This window comes from Rhinolophus sinicus, chromosome 8, assembly GCF_057876585.1.
Source record: "Rhinolophus sinicus isolate RSI-liver-muscle chromosome 8, RSI-T2T, whole genome shotgun sequence".
NCBI classification, from domain to species: Eukaryota; Metazoa; Chordata; class Mammalia; order Chiroptera; family Rhinolophidae; genus Rhinolophus; species Rhinolophus sinicus.
Genome location: NC_142508.1, coordinates 78,177,111 through 78,194,668, shown reverse-complemented (window position 1 = coordinate 78,194,668; position 17,558 = coordinate 78,177,111). Strand labels below are relative to the sequence as shown.

At 53.7% G+C, this 17,558-nt stretch overlaps 1 protein-coding gene across 2 annotated transcripts in view; it reads right to left on the bottom strand.

Moving 5' to 3' along the window:
• Nucleotides 1–12,721: 12,721 nt before the first annotated feature.
• The window catches only part of ZNF423 (zinc finger protein 423), a 299,433-nt gene continuing 294,596 nt past the window's right edge, over nt 12,722–17,558 (bottom strand). For both annotated transcript variants that reach the window (XM_074314929.2, XM_074314928.2), the window contains one exon: nt 12,722–13,428. In XM_074314929.2, the coding sequence (XP_074171030.1) occupies nt 13,268–13,428 (161 nt within the window). In that variant the 3' untranslated portion in view covers nt 12,722–13,267. The remainder of the gene's footprint in view (nt 13,429–17,558) is intronic.

Sequence of the window (17,558 nt, the reverse complement as noted above, 5' to 3'; positions counted from 1 at the left end):
GCTGCTTCTGGCTGCCCACGGAGAGTGGGATCCACGACTCCAAATCGTCCCAGTAGGGACCTCACTGAATCCAAAGCTGCAACTGGTTGCTCGGAGGCTGGATCTGGCCTGTCATTGAGTTTTATTTGGCATGAGCAAGGCTTTAAAAAACATTTTTAAATTAGCTTCCAAGTCTTCGAAGTTGGAAGAGCTCACATTTTAGAAGATGAAGGTTTTAGTTTTGCCTGAAACATGAGAAGCTCTGCTCCCAGCCTTCACCCCCACTCGCCAGCAGCTGCCGGCTGCAGCCCTGCCCCGTCTGCCGCAGCCCTCACCACACCCATCACCTCCTCCGCGCAGAGCTAGTGGCAGTTGCGCTTGTCGTCACACTTGCACCTGGTCCTCTCCCTCGTGACTGCTGCTGTGGATGCTGACATTTGTCATCCCGGCTTATGGTTGTGTAACTCAGGGCCTTTGCACCTGCTGTTCCCATCTAGAATGTTCTTCTCTAGCATGGCCACACAGTTACCCTCTCATTGCATTCAGGTCTCTGCTCCAATGTCAGGGCCATCCTGCCCACTCCTACCCCATCTCCCTGCCCCGGGCCTGCTCTGTCTTTTCTCACAGCTCTTACCCCGTCCCCACCGCACAAATAATATACTGTCTGTTTGCCTGCCCTTTGTCTCCACTTCACTGCACCCATCCAATGTCAGCTCCACGAGAATAGTCTTTGTGTACTTTATTCGTTGTCTTCTCCTCAGCTCCTGGGGAGGACTTGACACTTGATAGGTGTTCAATCAATATTTTTGAATGAATAAAAGGGTAAGATGCAAGGTAGACCAGAAAGAGCCTTGAATGCCAGTCTGAGGAGTAGGCATGGTGAGCCTTCCATGGGCTACAGGCAGCTGGGGACCAGGGTTGGGTGTGCAGTCTTGAAGATCTCTGTACACCGCCTACCAGGCATGTTTATGTGGCCCTGGAGGGACCGTACCAGCCTCACGAGCTATATAACAACAGCCACCAGATGGCCGGCATGGTGGGGAGACAAAGGCCATGGCCCCCACCCAATAGGGGGTGGGAGAGAGGGGAGAGGGAGAAAAGTCCCAGAAGACTGGAATCTCTGTGAGGGCAGGGTCCCCTGATTCTTTCAATAAAGGTTTATTGAGCACCTACTATGTGCCAGGACGCTGCCCTTGTGGAGCTCAGCCTGGAGATGAAGACAGGCATTTGTCCAACAAATATACATGTATCTCAATATAAGCTGTTGGGAGCTTTGAAGGAAAGGAACGAGGCTTTGAGGGCCTCTCTCTTGTTCCTCACTGTTTGAGCACACAGTAGGTGCTTATATCTATTTTCTGATTGAATATGCAGGACTCTCCTTGGACCAGCTCAGAGAGGAGAGCAATGCTAGGAGCAGCAGTAGGGATGCTGGAAAAAGGCAGAGGAAAGAGGGAGGATGGGTCCTCCAGAATCAAGGGTTTGCTGTTCCCTGTGTGGACACCACGCTGGGTGCTGGGCGCGGGCGCTGGGCTCTGAGCAGCGCTCTCTTTGGGAGAAGCAGGGGGCCCCTTCTCCTCTTTCAGGGATGTGCACTGCCCCCACCCCACCCCGGGTGGGCCAGGCGCCACTCGGTCTGTCATTTTGATGCTCGCGGCAGGACCAGGATGCTGTAAACACCCATACGCGACTCTCCTGCAGGGTCTCCGGGTTGCCAGCAATCACTGCCATCTGCTCGCATGGCATCTGTCCCAAGCCCCGAGCCCAGGGAGCCGTGCCAGGCAGCGATTGGTTCTGAGGCGTGCCCCTCAAGTCGAGAGGGGGTCCTCCTCTTCTGGGGGGCCCCTGGGGGAGCAGAAGAACAAAAGACAGATTTCTCTTTCCTTAAAAAAAAAAAGATCAATTTCACTTAAGACTCAGCCCAAAACGAGGAGCAGGGGGAGAGACAGAGAAGGGCACCCACGGGGTCCTGAATATTCACGAGCTGGCTCTGCACAGCTCAGAGTCCTGGGTGATGGGCGAGGCGGCCAGGGCAGGCTCCGTATTTAAAACCCTTCAAAAGTCGTGGCTTCTTCTTGGAGGCAACCCCTTCTCTAGCTGTCCCCGTGCCTCCGCCCCAGTAGGGCCCCACGGGGAAGGAGGCCAGGGGGCCTCCTCCAGAAAGAGGCTATAGAGAGCACCGGACTGGAGAGCAGGGCCTGAGAGTCCACCCAGCCGGGCCCTTCGGGAGCTGTGTGGCCATGGCCAGTCCACCGAGCTGCTCTGAGTCCCCCACAAAACGTGGCTGACAGGATGGTTGTGCAATTAGATAGGATGGAAGAACGGTAGCGTGTGTTTCTGCACAAGGAAAGGGCCCAGCAGTGGGTGGTCGCTTGGTCGCTCTGTGTGTCTCTCACACACAGTTGTGTGTGTGTGTGTGTGTGTCTAGTGAGCTTGGATTTATCTGCGTCTCCCTGGGCAGGCACATGTGGCATTGACCAGGCCCATCTGGGTTTGCCAGTGAGACTCTGGGCGTGTCTTGGCTTTTGCCTACCTTTGTGCCTGTGGGTACACGTTTAGAGGTTTGAGTGGGCACCAGTGCACGTGTGTGCACAAAGGAGGACAGCCCCACCCCAGGCTCACTGGCTTGGGGAGCCAGCCTGACCATGGCAGATGGGAGCCAGCTTCTCATGAGAATGTGCACTGAGATGTCTTGTCCAGCCACCGCCCGCTCCGAGTGGGCCTGACTAGAGCAGGCAGAGGCCACACCACCTCCTTGGCGGCTTATCCTCAGCCCACCCCACCCATCGTCCAGCGGGCACACGCCAGCGTCTGGCCCTTATTTTAAAGTCCACACCTGAAAGGAGCTGTCCATGGTGTGGCCGGGGTGTCCACTTTGCACACCCCAGCTCCAGCGGGGCCTGGCGTGGGGGCTTGGGTTGTCTATGTCAGGTCCTTACTAAAGGGGCAGGTGACCTGGACAGGGGAGCCTGGCTGGGCTTTGAGCCGAGGGGCAGCCCCAGCTCTGTGCTTCCTAGAGCAGGCTGCAGAGGGGAGGGGGCTATGGCTCAGAAGCCCGCAGGGAAGTTGGAAAAGAGGCGTGGAGAAGGGGAGGCCGAGCTGCCCCCGTGCACAGCACCCAACAGTTTATCAGATGCAGTACTCCAGTGCATACTTGCCAGACCAGAGTGACTGTCAGCCCAGAGGGGGACTGAGAGGGCACTGCCATGTCGTTGGCACTGGGTCCTAAACCTCACTTTCAGCAGATGAGTAGGCCTGGCTGGCATCAGCTCTGTGGGGAAGAACTGCTTGTAGGGGCAGTTTAACCACAGGCCAGGCGACTGCTGGTGCTTCTGGGCAGGGCTGATTCAGTCCCCCTGCAATCCCATGACGTAAGCCCTCCTATCACCCATCTTACCCACGAGCGCACTGAGCACACAAAGGTCACATAGTTAGCAAGTGGGACCCATGTGGATGGCCTGTGAGCGCCACACTGAGCTGCCTCCCATGGAGACCAGGGGACGCCACCGACCCATTTTAAAGAAGAGAGCGAGGAGAGGATGGAAGCACTTCTTGCCAGCCCTGCCCAACTGGACGTTCTTCTGGACTGAGGAGCATCTCTGCCCCTGAGGTCCAGCAGGAGCGGGAGGCAAGTGACTCCTAAGCCATGGGAAGGCCCAGGGTCTCCCCAGACCACCGTCCCACCCCCATCCTCCCTCAAGGCCTGACCAGGTGACCCTGTAGCCCGAGCTTCCTCTGCTCCATAGTCCTGGGCAAGGGGGCGGCTGGAGGAGAACGGCGGGCAGGAAGGATGGGGACTGGGCTAGGCATCCAGCTCCCTTCATCCCCCAGCCCGTCACAGCTGCCTCTGCCACCACTGAGCCCTCACTGGATTATTCAATGTAACATTTAATTACACCGAGAGTCTAACGAACACAAGGAAAGTCAGATGTGGAACTCGCACCCCCCGCTGAGCCTCCTGGAAACCAAGGGGGAAGGCAGAGTTGTTCCATATGCTGCTGTGTGGCTGTGTGTGGTACGTGGACGTGTGTGCATGTGTGTCTGGGAGCCCTGCCTCTGTGTGTGCATGAGCCCGGGTGGGCAGTCTGTGTGCATCTGCCTGGTGCACGCTTGTGTGTGTGTGCGTGTGTGTGTGTGTGTGTGTATCTGGCTGTGTCTGGGGCTGTGTATGTCTCTGTATGCCTGCCTGTCTTTGTCATGGCTGCTAAAAGCAGTTTTGCTTTTAATGATAAATAATGTTTCTCGGCCCCCGGTAAGAGTGGACTGGTCACATTGTACTGTTATATAATATAGTCCAGGGGGCCCCCTTCGGGACCGCCAGGCCCCTGAGTAATTCCTTCCGGCTCCATCTCCCTGTGCTCGCCTCCCAGGTGACCAGGCTAAGCAGGCACCTCCCATCCCCCTGCCCCCAACTCTCCTTCCTTCAGGTCTTGTCCCTCAGCACAGGCCTGGACTCAGGCAGCCCTCTTTCTGGTCATTTATTCTGTATGCCCATGCCAGAATGTCCCTTTGGACCCAAACTCCTCCACTGACTTCAGACTTCAAAGCCAGACCACCAGGGACTGAGTGCTGCATCTGCCCCTCCCTGGTGTGTGACCTTAGACGAGTCACTTTACCTCGCTGAGCCTGCCACCCCCCATGGTAGAGAGCTCTAAAGGAACTGATGAGTACAGAGCGTGCTGTGCGTTGTACAGAGCAGCCAGAGGAGCTCTGTCTCAACAGTAATGAGGCACAGGAGGACACCCCGAGCCCTCACCAGGGCCATCCCTGCAGGGACAAGATCAGCTGGTGGGAAGAAGGGTCCATATTCTACTAAACTGACCTTGGGGAATAGCCTGAGAAAGATGGCAGTCAGAGGGTGCACCTTCTGGACAGCAGGACCAAGTTGGGCCAAGGCCAGTGGAGAATTTGCAGCAATACCTCTGATATAACCTGGGGGACTCTACTTGGTGCTGGGCCTGGCACGCACTCCCTCTGGTCAGTCCCACTCTCCCCTCCCCCATTGTTCTCTCATTGGCCCTCCATTTGTTTCCCCACCAAAATCTTCCGTCCCAAGAGCCAACCTACCAAATGCAATCCAGTCTGCTCAGTCAACATATTCCAGAATTGCTATATACTCACACGAAGGCGCAAAGACTCATGTATAAAAATGTTCATAGTGGCATTTTATAGTACAGAGGCTGGAAACAACATAAATGTCCAACCACAGGGGGTATGTTCAATCAATTATGATTCATCTATCCAATGGGAACTGTTGTGGCCATATAAAGGAAAAGTCTCCGCAGGGACGTCTACTTCCAGTAATATTTCTCCAATTTCTCTTCCTAAGTGCAACTAAAAACCGTGGGCATATACATTTAAAAAAATAGGAAGACTCAAAAAGGTAAAGAATGCCGACTGACTAGGGACCTTGGGGCCCAGCAAACAACATGACAATGAGCTGCTCACTGGGTTTCCTTTTTGCCTCATACGTCCCAGACTTGGAGCTGAAGAAGCCAGCAACCTGGCAATGCCAATGGGTACAGACAAAAGAAAATCCCCCTCTCAAAAGAGCCTGACCACTCTAGCCAAAGCATCAATAAACAGGCAGCCTAACAAGACAGAAAACTACTAGACAATAACCACTCTATTACAGACAAATACCATAGAAAAAACTGAAGCTCCATCCCCACCCGAGTCTGGGGACCCGAGAGTTCCTCCTCACCGGTCTGTAATGACGCTCCCCTGACTCCCCTGAGAAAGCCAAGTAGGGAGCTGGATTTTCAGCCTTGCTGTGCAATAACCCTCCTTACAGGGCAGCAAGGGGCTGGAACTCGAGACAGGCATTGACTGCCCAGCTCTCACACCCAGCCCACTTGACTCATTCACCGGGCCAGCCTGCTCCTGTCTGCCGGCTCCAGCTATAAGCTCTCCTGCAGTCATTCCACGAATATGCACTGAGCACTTACTAGATGCAAGATAGTGATTTCAAAGGGGGAAGAGAAAGGGAATTCTCTCCTTCAACTGATCCTGTCAGAATCTCCAGGGGGTGATGAGGGTAGCTAATGGGCAAAAGTAATTGTAAAAACAATTTTCTATATGATGACCTAATTTTACATTTGAAAAAATAAAAAAAAAATCCTACTGTGATAATACCAGTAGTAACAATAATGGAACTAAGTGTTCAATTATTACACTTTCATCCATTCAGTCCAATATTTATTGAGCATCTACTGTGTTCTGGCACTATTCTAGGTGCTGGGGGTACAGCAGAGACAAAAAAGATAAAACTACCCTGGTGAAGCAGACCTTCTCCCAGGATTCTCATTCCATCCTCAAACCAGCCTCCTGCAGGCAAGAGTAGCAGTGTCCATATCCAAATGGGGAAACTGGGGGCCAGGGAGGCCGAATGGCTTGCCAAAGGTCACATCGCTCCTAAAGGTGGGACTGGAAACGGACCACAGCTCCAGCAGCCCCCAGGCCCTGCCTCTAAGCCTCATACGCCAGGCGCTAGGCGGACCTCGCAGGCCCAGCCACACCCGAACCTAAGCAGAAGGGGATGCACAGCAGAGCTCGGGGGTGTGGCCTCTGGGGCGTGGAGCCTGAGACACAGAGGCAGGATCTGGAAGGCAGCACAGGCTTTGCAGACTGTTCGGGCGACTACCATTCTGCGAATCCCTCGAGGTGGGAGGTGGGAGGTGGGAGGTGGGAGATGGGGAGTCACACGCAGGTGCCTGCAGGCCACGTGCCTCAGAAGGGGGTGGTTGTCTGCTGGAGACTGTCCGGAGAATTCCCTGGCCCTAGTGCTGGGCAGCCGCCCCTCTCCTCCCGGTGACCTTGGCTCAGGCTGGGCAGGCCTCTCAGAGACTACAGTGCCCCTCCCCTCAGCATCCGTTCCCCAAGGGCGTGGAAAGGGTGGTGGAGAAGCCGAGGGGAGCCGGCATGGGTGACAGGGCCTCTGCAAGGACCTCTCTGCTTTTTTTCTGGGCCTGGGGTTGGGTAGTGCCCGGGACTGGGCTTGGCATTAAACTAGAAGCGGCCAGGGCAGGTGTAAATTATGCACAGCTATTTCTGGAAACTTCTCAGATTTCTCAAGAGAGAGAAATTAATTTGCCTGTTTGGGCAAATAACACCAATTTTTTTTTCCCTGCTTAAGGTCATTTTGTTAAAATAAAATTGATTAACGTTCTCTTTAAAGTTTAAGTAGAAACTGCTCAAACATATTTTTATGCACAGAAGCACGGTTTGCGCCCTTCAGTAATTAATAACTCCACAAATAAGTTCACACCGTGCAGCTCGAGCTCAGCCCGGAGCCAGCGGCGGGCGCCGGGTGGGCGGGGCCGGCGCAAAGTCGGGCCAATCAAAGCTCAGAGGAGGGAGGGGGCGGGCCAAGCCGCTGCCTCTGCGTCTCAGACCCGGCAGGTGCTAACCCCACAGGCTCTGCCCCGCCACGAGGTCTCTGCTGGGAAAGGCCGACCCCGGCGGACCGATACCTGGAATGGGCTCCAGTGATGAGTAGCTGGAGACACGATTTCTTAGGCGCTCTGCTAATGCTTCCGGGGGCTGAAAACAGGGCTCGGCAGCCAGGCTGCCTGGGTTAGAATCGGAGCGCTAGCAAGTTACTTAGCCTCTCCGCCTTGGTTTGCTCATCTGTAAAAAGGGAAAACAGTACTCAGGTGGCAATGTCGTTGTGTGGAGGAAAGAGTTAATACCTTGGGGGGTGGGGGCCCAGACTAATAACGCCAGCACACAGTGAATGCTTAGATGTTACTTCACGTCATCATTCTTACCTCATTTCAACGTCACAACAAATTTGGGGTGGGGGCGGGGTAAGCGCTATTATTCTTCCCGTTTTACCAATGAAAACGCTGAGGTTCAGAGAAGTTAAGTGCCTTGCTTGAGGTCACACAGCTAACAAGTGTAGAGCTGAGGTTTGAATCCAGGTCTGACACATTCCACAGCGTTTAGGCTACAAGGTGTCTTCCTCTACGTGCTTATCTTCCCCTAGGCCTTTTTTTTTTTTTTTTTTTGTCATTTATTCACTTTCATACTCAGTCTCTGCATCCATTAGTAAATATTCATCTCCTCCAGATTCTGTGCAGGGTGCTGCATCTACCAAGATTTGCTGGGTTAGGCTCTGCCCTGAAAGAGATCCTAGTCAGGGATGGGTAGAGGGGAGGTGAAGATAGTGTGGGGTGGTGGTCATTAGTGCAATTTGCCAGCCCTTGGCCATTCTTAGTTCTTCCTGGAACATGGCAGGACTGTACTTCCTGGCTCAGTGATGGGATAGGACCATGTGACAACTGCTGGCCAATGACTAGTGAGGTGATGTATGCATAGGAGAGACTGCCAGGCAAGAACCTTGAATAGCCAGTGTTTCCCACCCCCCACCCCGCCCCCTCCATGTTTTCTGTTCCCTCTGGCTTGGTTATTCACCACATTTATGGGGGCAGCTGCTCCCCGAGCCTGACTTCCTGAGGGACTATGAAGAAGAAAGCCCCCTGGAGATCCAGGATGGCCATGTAGTATCAGTGAAAAATCAATCTTGGTTGCGTTAAGCCACTGTGATTTTGGGGCCTTTTGTTACTGTGCCATAACCTAGCCTGTGCTGAGTGATACACAGCCCTAGAGACAGACAGTTATAAAAGTGTACAGATGACCAGTGACGCACCAGGTATTGTCAAAGTGCTTCCCAGAATATTTTACCTGACGGTGGGGGTCAGAGTAGGTTGCCTGGAGGATGGATAGGGCCCAGACTAGGATGAAATGACTGAGGCACTCACCTGGGGTAAAAAATCTAAGTGAATGCCAAAAAGCTCAGCATCACATTTTAATGCAATGTTTTAAAAATCAAAATTAATGCAAAAAAAAAAAATTCCAGGATGAATAAAGCAACAAAATTTAAAATACAGACAGGATCCAAGGTGAATTTATTTGTACGCCCCTGTCTCACTTGTTTTCACCCTAACCCAGGCCTGGCCCAGCCATTAAACTATTGTCTAAATTTTGCACCCAAGGTGAGTGTTTCTCTCACCTCAGCCAGGTCTTGGCACTGAGAATGACCTAAGTTTAATGAGCTGAGTTAAAAATTGGAGTTACCCAGGTAAAAAGAAGGGAAGAACATTCAAGGAAGAGGAAACAGCAGAGTGAAGGCGTGGAGGAAGCAGCCAGGGGGATGCCTGGCCACATACATTTGGTGCTTCTGGAGAGAGACGGAGCCAGACAGAGTTGTAAACGTGCAACTTTTGTTAAGTGTTTTCTCCCATTCCTGAAACTGAGAACGCCAGGCAGAGTGTGTAATCCTTGGCCACTCTCTTGGCAAACCTAAATCAATTGTGAACCCAAATCAACTGTCAACTGTAAAAACAGTGGCCCTGTGAACTTGCTTTGACACGTAATAAGAATTTGGGGGACAAATCCTTTAAGAGTGCCTCTCTCTTCTCCAAATGCAAGATAGAACCCATCAAGACTAAGCTGGGCCACCTCAATTTGCCCATTTCCCAAGCTGTGGCATGGATGGTATCTGTTAATTACCTGGTTTTGTCTTGGGAGGAGCGAGGGTTGCCTTTCAGCTCTGTGGTAGATTAGTTATATTACAGGCCCCAATTCTCCATCCATCTCTGAATCCCGCCCGGTGTCCTGGGATTTTGTAGCTCTTCCCATCAGAAGGTGGAGTATATTTCCCTGACCTTGAGTCTAAGTTTGGCTGTGTGATTTCCTTTGGCCAAGGGACACAAGCAAACACAACGCATAAGCAGAAGCCAGAAAAGAGTTTGCACAACTGGGCTTGCCCTGCTCCTGCCCACGGCCAGTGCCACGAGAAGAACAAGCTGAAGCTACCTCGCTAGAGGATGAAACGTGAGAGCAGAGCTAAGGTGCTCTGGACATCCCAGCGGAGGCCGTCCTAGATTAACCAACAGCCAGACCACCCAGCTCAAATCAGCCAAGCTAAGCCCAGCCCAACCCAGCCCAGGTCAGCCCAACCCCATGTACTCAGGGGCCAAACAGATACTGAGGGTAGTACATCACTGAGCTGTATCTCTTAGCCTTCAGGTGGTTTTAACCATCCCATACCCTTTCCTCGAATCTTCTAATTTGCTCTTGGAAACCATACATGTGTATATTTTAATTTATATTAGGTGAGAATCGGTTCAACTGTAACAGAAAAGCCCAATAATGGCTTGAATAAAAGACATTTATTTTTCTCTCAAGTTCAAGAAGTCATTAGGAAGCAGGACAGATGCATGCATTTGGCATTGTTGGAGACACATAGTTTTGTTCAACCCATGTGTGGTTTCCATTCCCAGATTACCTCATGGTTCAAAATGGTTTCTGGAGCTCCAGCTATTGCATCCACATTCCAGCCATCAGGAAGGGGAAGGGATGCACTCACTTCTTCTCTTTAAGGACAATTAGAATTTGTACCTGTCACCTCTATTTATATCCCATTAACAGAATGAGTACGGCCACCGACAGTAATATGGCCATGCCTAACTTCTAGTAAGAATAAGGTATACAATCTGACCCTTCCAAGGAAACATGTGCTTAATAAAAATCAGACTTACTTTAAGGAAAAGGAGGAGAGCCAGCAGTCTTTCCTATGCAGCACAATGTCATTTTATTAGTAATCATAACAGTTATTATTCAATCAGTTTGCCCTTCAACAAATAGAAGATGGGCGTGGAGGGGAGTCAGACACCCAGTTATAGTCCTATCTGGAATGTGTGACCATGGACAAGACTCTGGGCTTCTCTCGGCTTGTGTTAAACCACCTATTATCGAAACCCGGTATGACTAGAGACCCTTAGGGACATTTGCATCTCCTTTCCAACTCAGGGCTCTGCCTGCCTCGCTCCACGCCACTTCCGGGTCTTCAGCCCTTCCAGAGACATCATGTCATACCAGCCTCTGGTGACTGTCCAACGTACCTTAGAGCTGAGTGGCAAAGTGGCTCATCCCAGCTCCACATCTTTTGACGAGAAGGAGGTGGGGTCCTCAAAGCACAGGTTTATAGCCCTACACCACCCCCACCCCAATATTGTCTGATGATGACAAATGCAGTCCCAGTAAGGGCCTCCATGTTCCCCCTATGAGGCCCCTCCCCACGTGAAGTCATGAGGGGCTCTGAGCGGAAGGGGTGGGGGCAGAGCCAGCCTGAGAACAATGGGGCCAGGCGAGGGGAGTCGGTGGGGTTCCCTGGCTGCCTTGCCATTGCCATAAACCTCATTACCTCGCGGTCCCCTAGGCTGCCTCTCTCCTTACCCAAGGCGTCCGCTGGCTTCGCTGCTGATTCCCCCATGGCGTGAAAAGCTCTTAAACCCCCCGCTGTATTTTTAATGGGGGCAGTGACTAATTTAGCCCTACGCCACCAACCATCAAATCAAATCTTCTATTGGTACTTACTGAGGACTCACCTGGCCTCCATGGGGTTTGGGATAAATCCTGGCAGGAGGGGGCCCATGGACAGTGATCTGGGCAGCGGGGGACATGCTGGTCTTGTCCACAGTCTCAGTACCGTCCGCAAGGCAGGCCTGGCCGAGGACGCAGGGCAGCGTAAGCTAGCCCTGGCCACACTTTGGGGAACACCAATGCCCACCTTGAGGTCTTTCCCCGGCGGCCAAGTGTCCAGGGGGCTAAGAGTCAGAGCTCACTGCCTTCGGCTTCCAGAAGGCAAGAATCGTAAGGGCGACTGCTCCCTTCTGTCCAGCACCGACAGGCGTCTGCTCTGTGATGTGCAGGTGTGAAATGCCTTTTGAAAAATGGAACGCCCCACCCATAGGAGAACGGTACGTGGAGTGGCGGAAAGGGGAGCTCTTACAGGTCATCAGAAGCCTCTGGGTCTGGGAAGCAGAAGATGCTGGTATAATTGCTCCCAATTCCGCGCCCGTGACTTAGTATTACATTATAATTAGGTGCAATCTGTCTGCCTGTTTCATTTCCGCTCTGCAGAGGGTAATAACCAATTTTCTTGCCCCTTGTGAAAAGTGAACAAGGAAGGGCTCCCCGTGCAGGTTCTGAAGCTCTGGCCTCCGATGGGCAATTCAGCTGAGCACCCGCAGGATGGAAGTGTGGGGACTGAGGCTGCTGCGTGGGCCCTGGGGCCCCAGTGGGGCCAGAGGGAGGTGAGGAAAGCAAGGTGCCGAAGGTGCAAAGTCAGGACACACCCATTCTTGGGGCTCGCAAGTGCAGGTGGGCCTGAGAGCGGGGACCCCGGGCACCTCGCTTGCCCCACTAGTGTCCCGCAACCGCCAAGGTCTCTGCACTTCCCCATCTCGCTGACCTTGGTGGTGGGAAACCTGCTGGTCCTACCTGGCTGTGCTCTGTAGCCCCCAGCTCCTGCCACGTCCCCATGCCTCTGCCACAGCTGGACTCAAACTGTGCCTGGACTCCTGGTGAGGTAAGGGTCCTGGGAAAGCCAACCCAAGGGGGACAAACAAGGAACAGAGTGGGTGAGTGTGAGCCACAAACCTTCTCCGTGGCCTTGGAAAAGCCGCCTACTTACCTTGGGCTTCAGTTTCCCCGTCCATAATAGAGAAGAGCAGAGTGTTTCATCTTCAAGGGTTCTTTCCACTCTGACTCCTGTGGGCACTGCCAGCGCACCCAGCCTAAGCATGCACCAGGCTGCTACACCTCTTCTTTTCCAAGGGAAGCTGGGTCTATTGTGTGCTGCTCCCCACGGGCACATGCAATCCCACGGGACTCACAGAGGACACACCTCACGGTGACGACAGCCCCAGGCTGGGGAGGAGAGAAGCAGGCAGCCGGGTGCTAATCGCATGGATTCCGTTTATTGAACTGTACTAGTTACTGCAGTCAGATTAAGTCACATTTAAAAGCAGACCATCCAGTTGCACTGAAACCGATTATATTCATTACATAGTTTTAATCACTGTCCGGTGAACTGGCAAATCCAATCAAAGCATTAGTCTTTAATTAAAAAATTAAAAGGAAATATTCAGACAATAGCCGAGCAATCACATCACGATGCACAATTACCTAGAATTGCAATTAAAAAGTAGTTAACCGAAGAGGGGGTTGGCGGGGGAAAGAAAAACAAGAAAGAAAGAAAAAAAAAGAAGCGAAGAAAAAAGAAATCACACTAATCCTTTTTGTAAAAACTATCAATATAATACATGAAGGAACAAAGGACAATAGCCTCAAAAAGCGGGTTTCTCTAACTCTAGAAATGTAGTCTGTGGCAGAAACTCTAAAAGCACACTAGCTGTACCAGGACAATAAAAAATACTGAGCATGGAATACTTTTAATCTCTGCCATTAATATTCATTTCCAGCTGCTTATAATAGCAGCGCCTCATGGCCAAACCATTAGAGTTTTACATCTGGGTTGCAAATGACACTTTGATTGGATGTAATGTTCAAATGGCCCTCCCCACGGCTTCTCCGGCAAGCCTTCTTCCGAGAGGTGTCCTGTCGAGCGGTCCCTCACTGTGCATGCTGGCTCATCGTGTGATTCTGCAAAGGCGAAGAAAGGAGACACGCATGAGGGCAGAAGAATGGAGAGACTCCCGTCCCCTCCCACTCCGTGCATTGACGCCCAGAGCCGCAGAAAAGTGTCGCGATTATTCCAAAACAGAATACAACCAGGAAAAAGTGCTCTGGGGACGCAGCTGCCAAGACGCCACGTGGATACGGGGCTTGGGGATCAGTTCCTGTTGCCGCCAACCTGGGCTCCCTATAAAATTCTTTTTTCTTTTAAAGACCATTTGGGTCTTACTGTGGGGACTGGCTAGATGGACGGAAAGGGGAAATGCCGGGAGGTAGCAGGAATTTAAAACATCCCTGTTCACCTCTCTATCTCCCTTTTGCGCTAATGATGAAGAGGAAATTATATCTGATCGCCTGCAGGCTTCCCCCAAATCCCCCCTCGGTCCTTCCCGAGAGCTGCTCTGAGCCCAGTGGAGGGAGACAGCAGATGTGCCACGAAGCTCTCTGGCCAAGAAGCGCCCGAGTGGCACAGACGTGCTGAGGCAGTGGGCACGGTGGTGCCTGCGGCCCAGGCAGGGGATTGTCAGCCGGCAGGGAGGCCGCTGAAAGAGGGCACCTCCCCATTTGTTCATGTGACACTTCTCTGACCAGAAGAACGAACGTGTGCAGTTTGGCCAAATCTGCCTGGGAAATCAGGGCCCATGTGACCCTGTGGCCCAGCGCGTCCCTCTCCCCAGCCCAGCAGGCCAGCAATCTCTGCACAGGAGCCAGTGGCCTGGGGCGAGGGGTGGGATTTGGCTTTCAAGAGCCTGCAGCCTTTTTGTTTCTTTTTAGTGGTTCTGTTCCATATTCAGACCCTTGTCATCAAAGCCTCAGGTGGTGTTCAACCTCATGACACCTGGAGAAAAAGCAAAATCTACCCAGGGCAGAGTATCCCTGCTTGGGGTGCAGCACAGGACCTCCAGTCACGGGGAGCAGCTTGTCAGGGATGCTGCGGCCTCCCCAGACCTGGGCGGCCCTGCTAGTAGCTGGTGCTGCCATCTGGGGCTGGGAGGCCCCTGCCTGCAGCTCTGCTGGTGACCACCAGGGGTCAGACGTGGCACTCCGTCTCTCTCCTGGGCTCCAAGTGTGGGCTGTGAGGACCACCAGAGGATGCCCCATGCCAGAGGCCACACCAGGAGGCCCGGGGCCACCCCCAGCTCCGCGGCCCAGGGCCCCTGTGGCAGCCCTTTCCCACTGCAGACATTGTGGCTGCCTGTGTGGGGATGTCACTAAGCCCCGCACGAGCTCCTGGCCTGGGGGAGGCAGCACGCTGTCCTCACACAGCAGATGCTTGCTGACGCCCGCAGCACAGAGCGCCAAGCACCGCTGTGCTCCTCCCTTGGGCCCCAGGGTGCCGGCCGCATGTCTAGTGCTTGGCAAGTGCACGTGCTGTGTGCTGTTACAGGGACATTTCTTTCAATCCTCCCACCGGCCTTACGAGGCGAGACACGGTAAGACGAAGAAATGAGGCTGAGAGACGCTCAATTACTAGTCCAAGGTCATCCAACTAGGAAGCAGGAGGGGCTGAGCCAGGCAACTGGCATCCAAGAGAGCCAGGGGCTCGGGCGAGAAGGCAGGCTTCCCAGCACCCCACGCCCCATGGGCACACTACCCACGGGTCAGCCGCACTCCACACCAGACATGAGTACAGACTCTGCCAGCATGGCCTGGCACCTCAGCAGGGGTGTCACGGACCCTGAGGCACCCAGCAGGTTGTCTGAGGCCACAGATGGGCTGCAGCGGTTTCCATGGGAACGCCCACCCTCAAGCCAAGTCACCTCTCCCCGCATTTGTGCAGGGCCAGCCAGCCAGTCCTGTGGGGAGCCAAACCCACCCTACATCCAACCATGTTCCTAGCCTGAAGCCTTTACTCACTCCTGTCCTCCCTCCCAGCCAAGCCACTCTGAGGTCGTCTGGGCACACGGGGCTTCCCATCCCTGAAGCCCCTCAAGGCCCGTCCAGCCCACCTCCCACACATCTGTGCACCTTCTGAGTGCGGGACAGCCTCGGAGCCGCAGGCAGGGGCATCGCTTCCCTTCTCCGCCCCACAGCACTTGGCCCAGGGCACAGCTGCCCGGGAATAGCTTGTAGGTCTAATTCACCCACCTTGCCAACAGCCTGTCCGTGCACAGAGCCACGTGTCTATGTCAGTGGTGTGGTCAGGCCCACCTTTATTTGTGGGGGTTGGGGAGGAGGGAGAGGAGCAAGGATAGGAAGATGGACACGGACAACTCTTTTCCTGTGCTCCAAGTGTGGTTCCTGGAGCCTGGCACCGAGTAGGCACTGAGTCAACATTCTTGAATCAATGAAAGAACGAATAAATGTGTAAGTGTGTGGGATACTGCTATGTGGAAAGGGGAAATCACTCCAGGTGGAAGGTAGAGCAGAGACAAAGGCACGGAGGCTGGAATAAGCCTGGCAAACGCAGGCACTGGTGGGTGGCCCCAGCCCAGAAGTCACACGGAGGCTGGGAGAGTTTAGACTATGGACAGTGGTGGCGCTGAAGGCCCTGGAGGTGGTCTTTGTACCACAGGTAGCAGAAAGCCCAAGACGATATTTGAGCTCCACAAAATCCCCAAGGACCACCCACCACCCACATGGGGAAAGGGCAGTGTCGGGAATCTCTGGGTAATGAAACAGACACTGGTCCACAGTGGCTCATCCCGGGGCTGCTGGCATAGAAATCCCAGAGGCAAAGCCTATGCCTGGGACCACTGGTTAGGAAAATGCGGGAATAAATGCCGCTTCTCACGTGAAAACAACAGTGGGCCTTTTCTCTTAAGGAGCAGTAGCAGGAAGTCTTCGGTTAGACTCTAGAAAGAACTTCCTCAAAGACGGTTCTGAGACAGAAGGTCAGGCTACCTTCCCTGAGGTCCCTACAAGAACAAAAGCCCAGGATGTCACGGCAGATGGACATGTCGAAACTTGGCCCCGAGGGGGCCAGGCGTCAGAATTCCCTCAGCACTGCATTATTTCGTACCCACTGGATACCCTGGGCCGGGCGTGGAGGGCAGGAGAAGACTCCAGCTGGGCTCACCCCTCTCAAGGGCCCAGACACACAGACACCCAGACATTTGTGTGAGGTGAATGGCGCAGATGGCAGCTCAGGGAAGGAGACGGGTCCATGCCACCCAATAAGTGTGTGTGTGGTGGGGTGCTGAGGAGTGAGGTGCTCAGCTGGGGAGGGCAGCAGCTTCTCCACAGGCCGAGGGCACAGTGTCTGGAAGGGCGGAGAGGGTGGCGGGGACGTCACCAATTACCCAACACACCTGTGTGCCGAGCCACTCCCGGAGTAGCCGCTGGCAATTGGCCCAGTTCAATAATCTGAAAAGAACCGCTGCGTCTCCCCCCACGGCTTGGAGCTACGGTTGCAGGGGCCGGGAGCTCCATCAAACCTTCTTAAAGAGTGCCTTCCACCAGGCACGGTTCTCACAAGGGCATTTTGACTTAATGTCTATTTCTCTATTTATGCCTGTGCTATATTTAGCCCCTTCGGAGAAGCAAGAAAATCGTTTTTTAAAGATGCTGCCGACCCTGCAGACGAACGCTTCCCAGCACCATAAAGGCTGGGGGTGGGAGGCGGGCAACACTGGAAGGTGCCTGGAGGGGAGGCCTGGCATCCACGCGCGCTTCTCTGCCTGCCAGGCAGACGCAGGTGTGGGCCGAGAAGCAGGTGAGAAAAATAAAACCGGAGAACGAGAGGGGGTGGGTGGCACTGGGTTTTGGCCCAGATCTAGTCACTTGGCAGAGCGTGCGTGGGTCCCATGCTTACAGGTTTCTGGTGGGGCCTGTTTCGGGCGCCTCTGCCTGGCGCACTAGGCCATCTGCCCCTGGGACATAGTCAGTGATGGGAAAGGGGGTGGCACCCGTCAGTGTCAGGGGTGGGGCCCTAGCTGGTGTCCTGCTCAGCTGTCTCTGTGAGTTGTCAGCGGAGGGCTCAGGCTGCAGGTCCCTTTGTCACACCCTCACGTTCATTCACCTGGTTGTTCAGTCATTTGTCCCACAAACCTTTACTGAATACCTGCTGGGTGACAGCCACCTTGCTTGTTGCTGGGCATTCAGGAGCAAAATGACCCCAACCCAGGGCCCAAGCCAAGATATGTGTTGGGCACAGA